Here is an 11,737-nt window from a genome sequence, read left to right as displayed (position 1 = left end):
TACCTCTCAGTGCTTCTTGCATTTCCTCCATCTGCGTGACCCATTCTGGTTTCCGGTATGCTTTCGTCCCGATTATACCTGATCGATAAAATGATCATTAGAAAGAAGAACGCACGTCGAATCGCTTTGATCCCGTTATCATTTGAATGGATAGACGAATTCGAAAGGGGCCAAAGAGATTCGTGGACTTAAATAGAATTTGCGATGAAGACAAAGTGTAAATCGAGGATGTTGTGAGTGTTGATGTCATCGGAAATGGGGAATGTTTCAACGGGGTTTTTACCGGGATACTATATAGGAAGAAAGCTTCGATGACATTTCTCCGTTCAAAAGATGCAGCTGAAAACAACTCGACTTAAACAGATCAGCGAAATTCTTAGAAACTTTTAAGGAGAAGATATTACCTTCTACTGATAAATATGCCGTCGTAGTCGATACCCCGAGTGGATTGTGAGCTTCAAATACGATTTCACCGGTGTCATCGGGGAAAGTTTCGGCGATCGTTAGCACCGATGTGCCATCTTCGAATTCCTCTATTAAAAATTCTTGCGACGAAACAATCTCTACGCCTTGCTTGTACCATTTTCCTTCCGGTTTTGGTTTACCTTTCACTTTTACTTCCAATCTGAATGAAAAAAGTTAGCGATTAATGTTTAGATATACTCGCCGAATTATTAACGTTTTATTAAAGCTTCGTGTCAAGATGTATGCGTCGTTTAACCTAAATTACGTATTTGTCGAATATCTCTTAAACGTACCTGGTTAATTCCCCGTCTTTGGTGGGAACTAACTGAGGAAGCTTCTTGGTTATTTCTGGTGCGAATTCTTCCACGTCGGTGTCGAAGATAGGAGTTTCCTGCGAACAGAACACAATTTTCAACATCGTACTACCTAGAATCTTACATTGCTAGATCCTGTACTTACCTTCGGTGATAGAAGATCTTCTTCCGAGCCAGTAGTAAGAGATGTCGCGACTATCGATGATGCAATTTCCGAGTCTGGCACGTACTCGTAGGCTGGAAACGAATTTATTCATAATCATGTACAACTATCGCAAATTCCGAAATACTTTTCGCCGTTGAATAACGCGCATACCTTCAACGACGAGCGATGACTTGCACACGGCTTCGCCAACAGGATTCACAGCGCGGCAGGTGTATTCTCCAGCATCCTCCGGGAATACTTCGGTGATGGCTAGGCTGCAGATACCCTCTGTGTCTTGAACAATCGTGATTTCCTTGCCTTCTTTGATCGGCCTGTCATTATGATACCATTCGACTCTAGGCGTGGGCTTCCCCTCAACGACGCAGGTTAAATTAACGCTCTCGCCGTCCATAACTCTCACAGGCGAGAGCCTTTTGACGAACGTCGGCGAAACCAATTCAACTGCCTCTTCCCAGTTGATTTCCGTGATGTTCACGGTAGCCGTGCAGGTGACCGAGCCGCCGACGTTTTCGGCACGACAAGTGTAGGTACCGGTGAGTTCCGGTGTGACTTGCTTCACCATTAAAATCGATCTATTTTCCTGAGTCACGATCCTTACCTGCGGTGTCGACTGCAACGAAAATTATATTCTCCATTAATTGAACCTGATCCCAGAGAACACATCGTTCCATCGTTAGTATTTCATATCGTAAAAGGCAACAAATTATTTCGAACGAATATGAGGGTACACTACAAATCCAAGTATGTTATATTCAAATGCATAAGCATATAATGTGATTGAAGCTCTTTCTATACGTTTTTTGCGGCTTTAAATCACGACATTCAGCACGTTTAAGACGGATAAATTTATTATGTTGAAATGTGTTAGATGACGTAATTTAAAACGATAAAAAATATGTAAAAAGAAATTTAGCCAAAATGACATACTGGGATTTGCAGTGCAACAATGCTTGAAACACATACCTCAAGAGGTTTGCTTTCGTGGAACCATTGGAAGGATGCCGTTGGGTAAGATTCTACTTTTGTCTCCATGATAACGACTTCTCCTTCTGCGACGAGTTGAGGTTGAACCGGCTCCACGAACCTCGGTGCTTGTACCTCGCTCGTGGTATCCTCGCGTTCTTTCACAGAAACGGAGCTGGAACTTCTCGCTTCGCCAACTTCATTCTGGACTCTGATCTCGTACTTGCCGCCATCCTTCTTTGTGACATCCGATATGATAAGTTCGGTCGTGCTCTCGTAGACGTTTATTTTGCGTTTGTCGGTCGGTGTGATTTCAACGCCATTACGGAACCACTTGACATCTGGCTTGGGTACACCCTCGAAGTCAGCGAACAGCTTCAGCGGTTTACCGCGCTCCGCTACGAGAGCAGGTAAAGGTCGCGTGATACGTGGTGCTCTGAGGACAGCTGGTTTGCTGACTTTCACAATGTTACTGATCACCAGATTAGCTCTGCATTCAGCACGACCGAATTTATTCACGGCGCGAACGCGATAGATCGTCTCATCCTCAGGAGTCGGTTCCAAAATTCTAAGTTTGGCTTCTCCAGTTGTCGGGTTGAACGTCATTTCGGTCCTTTCGTTTGGCTTGACTTCCTTCTCACCGCGGTACCACTTCACCTCTGGCATCGGTGTACCAGTCACAACGCATTCTAGCAGAGCAGGTTTGTGTTCTTCGACCACCAACGGCTTGATTGGCGTTGGGAAATGTGGCGCTATGCCCTCCTCTTCTTTTTCTAAAAAGACGTATAACACGTGATTAATTAGAGGTAAAGGATAATCCAATTAGTACACACCGTGCCTTATCACATGTGACATTTACATTCTGCAAACCATTGTTACTTAATCTGGATTTAATAGGAAAAGAGTTTCTTAACTTAAAACAGTTGATATATATGAAAATCATGGGAGACATTCAGTGCGTGCAACTAGCACTATAGAAAAGAAATAGAAAAGAAATGTAAATGAAAAGAAGTGAGTAGGGAAAATTATAATACTATAGGAATTATAAAAATAGAAAATTCAATAAAATGTAAGTCATTTCCTTCAAGTTCTAATCAAAATCAAAAGGTTAGATAGATTTCACACCCAATAATATTACTACCGAATATCACGAGATTGACAGTGGATGTTGCCACTCCAGCTGGATTGGAAGCTCTGCAAGAATATAGTCCAGCGTCTTCTTCTTTTACTTTTGTAATTTCCAAAGCCGCTGTTGTCTCATATATTGTCATGATATACTTTTCACTGGCATGGAGTTCTTGTTCATTTTTATACCAAGTAATTTCGGGGAAGGGATTTCCTATGACAGTGCACGTGAACTTGGCAGGCTTTTCAAACTCCACAATAACAGGCTGCAACTTTTGTATAAATCGCGGAGCGATAGTCTTGTCTTTATCTACAATGGTAATGTCAACCTGAGCACGTGGCCTACGTTTCCTCTTACGGTCTTCCACTTGCGTGACATCTTTCTTAACTTGTAATTCGATGTCCTCGATTTCTTTAACTTCCTCTATTTCTGTGACAATTTTTTCTTTCTCTTCGACAATAGGCACGATCTTCTCTTTTCTCTTTTTTATTTTAGTTATTTCAGTAACAGTTTCATCTTTCTCGTCCACTTTCATTATTTGCTCCTCCAATTGCACAGGTTTTAACTCGATAATTTTTTCTTCCTTTGGTTTTTCTTCCGTGACTTCTTTAATTACCGGCTTTAATTTAACTTCCTCTATTACTTTTTCTTTCTCAATTTTCTGGAGAACGGGTTTCGGTTGAATCACGTCCTTTTCAATTACCTCGGTTAATATTTCCTCTTTAACTATAGTCGGGACATGCTCTTCGGGTTTCTTAGGTTCTAATTTTTCTGCTTTTTCGACGGGCTTCAATACAACAGTTTCTTTTTCCTCTTCTAATTTTATTGGCTTTGGCTTTTTCTTTCTCCACGAAACTTCGCTTGTTGCAACCACTTCCTCGGTTACTTGTTTTTCTTCGTGAAATTGAATTGGTTCTACTTTCTTTTCAATCTTTTCTTCTATATCTTTCGTTGTAATTATCACTGTTTCTTTCTCTTCGCTAACTTCTGTAACTGATTCTTCTTGGTCGATGGGCACTACGGTAACTTCATCTCTGAAATCGACGACTTTTTTAACTCGTTTACCACGTCGCCACGGCATTTCTGTTACTTCTTTTGGTTTTTCCTCCTCGGGCTTGGATTCTTCAGGTTTCTCTATTTTAATTGGTTTCAGCTGAACATCTTCGGGTTTTTCCTCCGGTTTCTCCTCTGGTTTCATCCTTTCCACTGGTTTCAAGCTAATCTCTTCCTTCGTTTCCTCTTCTTTAGGAAGTCTTTTCACAGGTTTTAATACGACTTCCTCGGGTTTTGGTTCTTCTGGTTTCTCTATTCTCTTTACTGGTTTTAATTTAACTTCCTCCGGTTTCTCCTCCGGTTTCTTTCGTTCCACTGGTTTCAAGCTAATCTCTTCCTTCGTTTCCTCCTCTTTAGGAAGTCTCTTCACAGGTTTTAATACGACTTCCTCGGGTTTTGGTTCTTCTGGTTTCTCTATTCGTTTCACTGGTTTTAATTTAACTTCCTCCGGTTTCTCCTCCGGTTTCTTTCGTTCCACTGGTTTCAAGCTAATCTCTTCCTTCGTTTCCTCTTCTTTAGGAAGTCTTTTCACAGGTTTTAATGCGACTTCCTCGGGTTTTGGTTCTTCTGGTTTCTCTATTCTCTTTACTGGTTTTAATTTAACTTCCTCCGGTTTCTCCTCCGGTTTCTTTCGTTCAACTGGTTTCAAGCTAATTTCTTCCTTCGTTTCCTCTTCTTTAGGAAGTCTTTTCACAGGTTTTAATACGACTTCCTCGGGTTTTGGTTCTTCTGGTTTCTCTATTCGTTTCACTGGTTTTAATTTAACTTCCTCCGGTTTCTCCTCCGGTTTCTTTCTTTCCACTGGTTTCAAGCTAATCTCTTCCTTCGTTTCCTCTTCTTTAGGAAGTCTTTTCACAGGTTTTAATACGACTTCCTCGGGTTTTGGTTCTTCTGGTTTCTCTATTCGTTTCACTGGTTTCAGCTGAACAACTTCAGGTTTTTCTTCAAGTTTCTCTGGCTTTTCAATTCTTTTAATCGGTTCGGGTGTTATTTCTTCGATTTTAGGTTTTTCTACTTCCTGTGTTACTTTTGGCACTAGTTTCTTTCCACGCCGCCACGGCATTTCCATCACCTCTGTTGGTTTTTCTTCTTCGGGCTTTGATTCTTCAGGTTTCTCTATTTTCATTGGTTTCAGCTGAACATCTTCCGGTTTTTCTTCTGGTTTCTCCTCCGGTTTCTTCCTTTCCACCGGTTTCAAGGTAATTTCTTCCTTCATTTCCTCTTCTTTAGGAAGTCTTTTCACAGGTTTTAATACGACTTCCTCGGGTTTTGGTTCTTCTGGTTTCTCTATTCGTTTCACTGGTTTTAATTTAACTTCCTCCGGTTTCTCCTCCGGTTTCTTTCTTTCCACTGGTTTCAAGCTAATCTCTTCCTTCGTTTCCTCTTCTTTAGGAAGTCTTTTCACAGGTTTTAATACGACTTCCTCGGGTTTTGGTTCTTCTGGTTTCTCTATTCGTTTCACTGGTTTCAGCTGAACAACTTCAGGTTTTTCTTCAAGTTTCTCTGGCTTTTCAATTCTTTTAATCGGTTCGGGTGTTATTTCTTCGATTTTAGGTTTTTCCACTTCCTGTGTTACTTTTGGTACTAGTTTCTTTCCACGCCGCCACGGCATTTCCATCACCTCTGTTGGTTTTTCCTCCTCGGGCTTTGATTCTTCGGGTTTCTCTATTTTAATTGGTTTCAGCTGAACATCTTCGGGTTTTTCCTCCGGTTTCTCTTCTGGTTTCTTCCTTTCCACCGGTTTCAAGCTAATCTCTTCTTTCGTTTTCTCCTCTTTAGGAAGTCTCTTCACAGGTTTTAATACGACTTCCTCGGGTTTTGGTTCTTCTGGTTTTTCTATTCGTTTCACTGGTTTTAATTTAACTTCCTCCGGTTTCTCCTCCGATTTCTTTCGTTCCACCGGTTTCAAGCTAATCTCTTCCTTCGGTTCCTCCTCTTTAGGAAGTCTTTTTACAGGTTTTAATACGACTTCCTCGGGTTTTGGTTCTTCTGGTTTCGCTATTCGTTTCACTGGTTTCAGCTGAACAACTTCAGGTTTTTCTTCAAGTTTCTCTGGCTTTTCAATTCTTTTAATCGGTTCGGGTGTTATTTCTTCGATTTTAGGTTTTTCCACTTCCTGTGTTACTTTTGGTACTAGTTTCTTTCCACGCCGCCACGGCATTTCCATCACCTCTGTTGGTTTTTCCTCTTCGGGCTTTGATTCTTCAGGTTTCTCTATTTTTATTGGTTGCAGCTGAACATCTTCCGGTTTTTCTTCTGGTTTCTCCTCCGGTTTCTTTCTTTCCACCGGCTTCAAGATAATTTCTTCCTTTGTTTCCTCCTCTTTAGGAAGTCTTTTCACAGGTTTTAATACGACTTGCTCAGGTTTTGGTTCTTCTGGTTTCTCTATTCTCTTTACTGGTTTTAATTTAACTTCCTCCGGTTTCTCCTCCGGTTTCTTTCGTTCCACTGGTTTCAAACTAATCTCTTCCTTCGTTTCCTCCTCTTTAGGAAGTCTCTTCACAGGTTTTAATACGACTTCCTCGGGTTTTGGTTCTTCTGGTTTCTCTATTCGTTTCACTGGTTTTAATTTAACTTCCTCCGGTTTCTCCTCCGGTTTCTTTCTTTCCACTGGTTTCAAGCTAATCTCTTCCTTCGTTTCCTCTTCTTTAGGAAGTCTTTTCACAGGTTTTAATACGACTTCCTCGGGTTTTGGTTCTTCTGGTTTCTCTCTTCTTTTCACTGGTTTCAGCTGAACAACTTCAGGTTTTTCTTCAAGTTTCTCTGGCTTTTCAATTCTTTTAATCGGTTCGGGTGTTATTTCTTCGATTTTAGGTTTTTCCACTTCCTGTGTTACTTTTGGCACTAGTTTCTTTCCACGTTTCCATGGTAATTCTGTTTTCTCAGTAGGTACTTCGCCATTAATAATTTCGCTAACTTTTTCTGGTTTTAAAGTTATTTCTTCTTTTTCTTTTACGAATGGTTTGAGAGTTATTTGTTCACGTTCTTCTTGTTCTTTAGTTGTACGTTTTACTGGTTTGAGAGCAATCTCTTCCATCGATTTCTTTTCTTCCAGTTTCTCCTGCCGTTTTGTCGGTTTTAACTTAATGGATGTAATGTCTTCAATTGGCGGTTCTTCTTTAACAACTTTGATCTCTTTATCTTTTCTAGGTTTTCGCCATGTTATTTCGGATATCTCCTTAATATCTTCTTTCACTTCCTCTTCTGGTTTTTCTGATTTAACAACGGCTGGTTTCTTTCCACGTTTCCAAGGCAACTCTACTTGTTCCTTAAACTTCTCTTCTTCTGGTGCTTCTGTATCTGGAATTTTCTGAATTTTCACAGGCTTTGGTTTACGACGCCAAGGAGCTTCTGAAATCTCTGAAGACTTATCTTCTTCTGGTTTCTCTTCAGGTTTACTTACTTGAGACGGTTCCAACTTTATTTCTTTTTCGTCGACCTTCGGCTTTGGAATGGGCTTTAGTACAATTTCTTCTTTCTCTTTTTCTACTTTTGGTATACGTTGTACCGGTTTCAATTCGATTTTCTCCTGTTCGACAACTTCTTGAGTTCGTTCCGGACGTTTCATTGGTTTCAACGTTACCGCTCGTATATCTTCGATTGGCTCTTCTTTCTGCTCAATTATTTTTCGTGGTTTGTCTTTGAAAGGAATCTTGAGTACTGGAAGAGTCTCTTCCGGCTTCTCTTCAACTTGTTTCTTTTCTTTCGCTTTCTTTCCTCTAATCCACGGTAGAGATACCTCCTCTTTTATTTGTTTTACAGTTGTTTCATCGGTTTTATCGATTGCGAGGATCATTTTATCTTCCTCTTCTGTGTATGGTACATCTGTGACGGGTTGCTTCTCATCTTTTGGTCGAACAGTTTTTTCTAACGTTCTTTTCTTAGTAGACTCTACATCTTTACTTACTTCGAGAATAGCCTTATCCTCTTCTTCGTGATACGGTGTTTTATCCTGTTGCTTTTTAACATCGAGTTTTACAACGGTGGTTTTCTTCTCTTCAATATCTTCCGTAGTTTTTACTTCGACACGTTTCAAATCGATTTTTTCTACTTCCTCCTTTGATACTACTTTCTCTACTTTTTGTACTGGTTTTAACGATACTTCTTCCAAAGTCTCCTTCTGTATTTCTTTTTGCTCCGGTTTTGTCCGTTTTAACATCACTTTTTCTTCCGTCCATGGTTTAGTCTGCAATGTTTTTTGTGGGATTTCCTCTTCCTTCTTTGGTTTTTTGTCGACTTTAATTGTGGTTTCTCGTTCGGATGTAACTTTAAGCAGGGCAATATCTTCTTCCGCAGCATATGGTGCTACATCTTTGCGTGTTGGTTTCTTTGATGGTTTCATCTTGGTAACATCCTGCGTCTCAGTGGAAACTTGAAGTAACGTAGTATCTTCCTGTTCAACATAACCGACCTTCTCAGTGGTTTCTGTAACACTTACATCCGTCTTTTCTTTTGTGACTGGTTTCAAATCTACTTTCTCTAAACTTGGCTTCTGGACTACCGATTTGGCTGGTCTAGATGGTTTCAATTCTGTCGTTTCTACCACCTCTTTCTCTATTTCTTTTCGGATAGGTTTGGATTTCTTCAATGTAATTTTCTCCTCTGTCCACGGTTTGGTCTGATCTATGATTATTCTATCTATTTCTTTGCTTTCCCTTCTCGTTTCTTTGACTGTGGTAATGTCAACACGTGAAACGTCTTCTTCCACTGAAATTATTTCAGATCCTTCGGTTGGAACTGGTTTGAGATCTACCTTTTCTATAGTTGGCTTTGCAATGTCTTTCTTCACTATTTTTGAAGGTTTCAATGAGACGGTCTCTAATGTCTCTTTAGGCGCTTCCTTTCTTTCTGGTTTTGCCTTTTTCAGGGCGATCTTTTCCTCTATCCATGATTTTGGCTGTTCTAGTTTCTCTGGAACAAGCTGCTCCTTCTGTATCTTTATCATTTCTTCCTCCTTTAAAGTGGTAAGCAAAGAAGTATCTTCCTGTTCAACATAATCCATCTTTTTCACAGTATCTTCTTCCGTGATATTTTTTGGTTTTGTTTTCTTCAAAGTTACTTGCTCTTCTGTCCATGGTTTTCCTTCCTCAGTTTTCTCCTTCTTCAACAAAGTTTTATCCACACGACGTGATTTTCTCAAAAGAGTGGTATCTGTTTCCTCCGAATAAAGTTGAGTTGCGGTATCGTCAGTACGTGCAATTTTTTCCTCAGTTTCGACGATCTTTGTTGTATCTTTAGGCACGGATTTCAACTTGACAGTTTCAAGATCAGTTGCTTGAATTTCTTTCTTCTCGATCTTCGACGGCCTCAACTCGACTTCTTCCAGTTTTTCCTTCGTTACATCCTTGGCAATCTGCGGAGTTTTCTTCAAAACTACTTCTTCCTCAGTCCATGGTTTTATCTGGCTCTCGAAGGCTCGGAGCTTGTCTAAGGACGAATCTCTTGGTTTTACTTTCTGCCATGGCATCGAATCGCTAATTCGAGGTCGATGCTGAACGCGTCCCTTTCGCCAAGGTAGAGACTCGTCGCCTGCTTGAAGTTGTACTTCAACAGGTAAACCATTTTCGTCGAGACTCAAGGGCCTCAAGACGATATCCTTCCTCGAATCTGGACCAAATCTCTCATCTACTTCTGTGCCGGCGCCAGTTTCCGCGGGAACCGCGTAGCGCACATCTGTCCTTTCTGCAAGTTATCATGAGAAGCTGCTTTGAACAACTGTGAACGTTCTCGACTGTTTGTTTCACACCATGCCGTGCATGTCGAGTTAAGCGAAAGCTTCGTTCACATTGCGTCGAATCTGCCATGCCATTAAATCAATAATATAATTTTCTTATAAAATCGCAACTCACTAAAGTTTAATTTTAACATAATTCGAAATTAATTGCACAAATATCTCGAGTTTGACTGTACGTTCGCAAGTGCATTTATTTCGTAATTATGGAGTAACGTGACGAATGGACTCTGGCCAAATTAACGACTCGGGGCAGAAATCAAGGCAATCCGCCAGACTGTCGACCTTGGAAGAAAAACGAATTATTCGGGTTATTAATAATGATGTATGAGCAATTATATTTAACTGCCTTTTTCGGGCTCGACAAAGACGCTTGCGATCGATACTGTCAGTAGATAGCTGAGAAATTACGACGCCCTCATTATAAGCTACACACGCAAATACATAGACGTTGCTCATTAAATAAAATAAAGATGTCAGCTAAACGCGCATTGCAATCACACATAAGGCGCGATCGTTGGATGCCTGTTGTAAAAACACGTAGGTGCACAAGCCCTGTGTTATTTTCGCATAGTCTGAGTAAGGATTTGTCATCGGACGAGAGTGCGTGGGCGTTTCTCCTTCAAGACGTGGTGAGATACCACGTTGTTGTGACGACAACGGGATGACGCTCGCCCGACATTATTAGCATTAATAGACAAGGAGGCGCGCGAAATCGCGATAATGGATAATGTTAAATGTAGTCGCGTGAGAAGAGCCGTTCACACTCGCGGATTTCGCGGTGCTTATGAGCCTCCTTCGGAGTAGTCTCCCGCGGAGTAACTCGGTGGGGATCCTTGGCGTGACCGAGACCCACGCCCCTACTTCGCGCTACGTCTAGCTAATAGTGATCAGTTGGAAGTCGAAGGCGCAGGAACGAGGGAAAACCGTGGTTATCGTGCTGTCCATCACAACGGTGTTAATGTCACAGTGATTGCAACGTTCTCAGTGAGAAACAGCCGGGAGTGAAAGAGGTGTTGTGTTTGACAGTTCACACTGCCTTCGATCGAGAAACGCATCTCATCCCTCGCATTCAAATTACTTCGCGGTGAGGCTTCTCTCAACGTTTGCTCGATCGAAGTGCAGCCGTCACTTGAACTGGACACATTTGAGTTCGTTTCGCTGCGGTGCTGTGAAGGTGGTGCATTTCGAATATTCGTGCATTTTAAAAATTTCGAGCGGTGGATCTTTCGACAATTGCTCCTTGCGCATTTCGGATGTGTGTGCCGTTTCGCATGTTCAATAAGTATTACGCGTTCGATCTTTATTTCAAATGTATTTCGATTTCAATCAGCTCAGATAAACGTTTCTCTTTGTTATCTTAATTATTCCTTGACTGGAATTTTTGTGCAAATTGCAATTGTTGCTTAATTAGCCGTAATAGGTCATGGGAGTGTCGGACTGTTTCGACGCTCGGAAGACTTACATTTATTGATCTACACTTGGGTGTTTATCGAGAACTCAAAGAACCATGTTTACGCGCGTCGTGTGTATATATATACAGGGATAGTGATCTACTACTTTCTACACGATTACATACAGTTTATTCGATAAATTACGAGAGACTGGATTCCTTGCTGTGATTGTATACAGAATTAAAAATAAAAGCGATACGATCTACGCCTACTGAACTCATGTTCGTCCTTGTTGATCTTCCATTCCTCATCCCCATCAGTTTCACGATTGCAATAGTATTGCGACAGACCGTTGTTATCGTTTAAAAATATAGTATATCGTAATTTTCCTTGTCTTCATAGAGAGAAAAAATATCTAAGAATAAAAAATACTTATTCAGTTGATACTATATATAATATATAATACATTTACTTATATATATATATATATATATATATATATATATATATATATATATATATATA

The 11,737-nt window shown here is 40.6% G+C and overlaps 1 protein-coding gene across 17 annotated transcripts in view; it reads right to left on the bottom strand.

Annotated features, from left to right (window-relative positions):
- The window catches only part of LOC116846419 (titin), an 86,542-nt gene that overhangs the window by 40,787 nt on the left and 34,018 nt on the right, over positions 1-11,737 (bottom strand). For 13 of the 17 annotated variants that reach the window (XR_004378486.1, XM_032820215.1, XM_032820217.1 and 10 more), the window contains 7 exons: positions 3,050-9,769; positions 1,909-2,681; positions 1,096-1,555; positions 925-1,016; positions 759-856; positions 405-625; positions 4-78 (listed from right to left, as the gene is read on the bottom strand). Coding sequence is in view for 16 of the 17 variants with exons in the window: in XM_032820215.1 (XP_032676106.1) it covers positions 4-78; positions 405-625; positions 759-856; positions 925-1,016; positions 1,096-1,555; positions 1,909-2,681; positions 3,050-9,769 (8,439 nt within the window). In the remaining variant the exon portion in view is untranslated. The remainder of the gene's footprint in view (positions 1-3; positions 79-404; positions 626-758; positions 857-924; positions 1,017-1,095; positions 1,556-1,908; positions 2,682-3,049; positions 9,770-11,737) is intronic. The other 4 variants (XM_032820209.1, XM_032820212.1, XM_032820214.1 and 1 more) reach the window with 4 other exon arrangements.

Source organism: Odontomachus brunneus, unplaced genomic scaffold (genome assembly GCF_010583005.1).
Source record: "Odontomachus brunneus isolate Ranch 3 - 2012 unplaced genomic scaffold, Obru_v1 Obru_scaffold_063, whole genome shotgun sequence".
NCBI classification, from domain to species: Eukaryota; Metazoa; Arthropoda; class Insecta; order Hymenoptera; family Formicidae; genus Odontomachus; species Odontomachus brunneus.
Note: the sequence above shows the minus strand (reverse complement) of the source record. Positions and strands in the feature narration are given on the sequence as shown.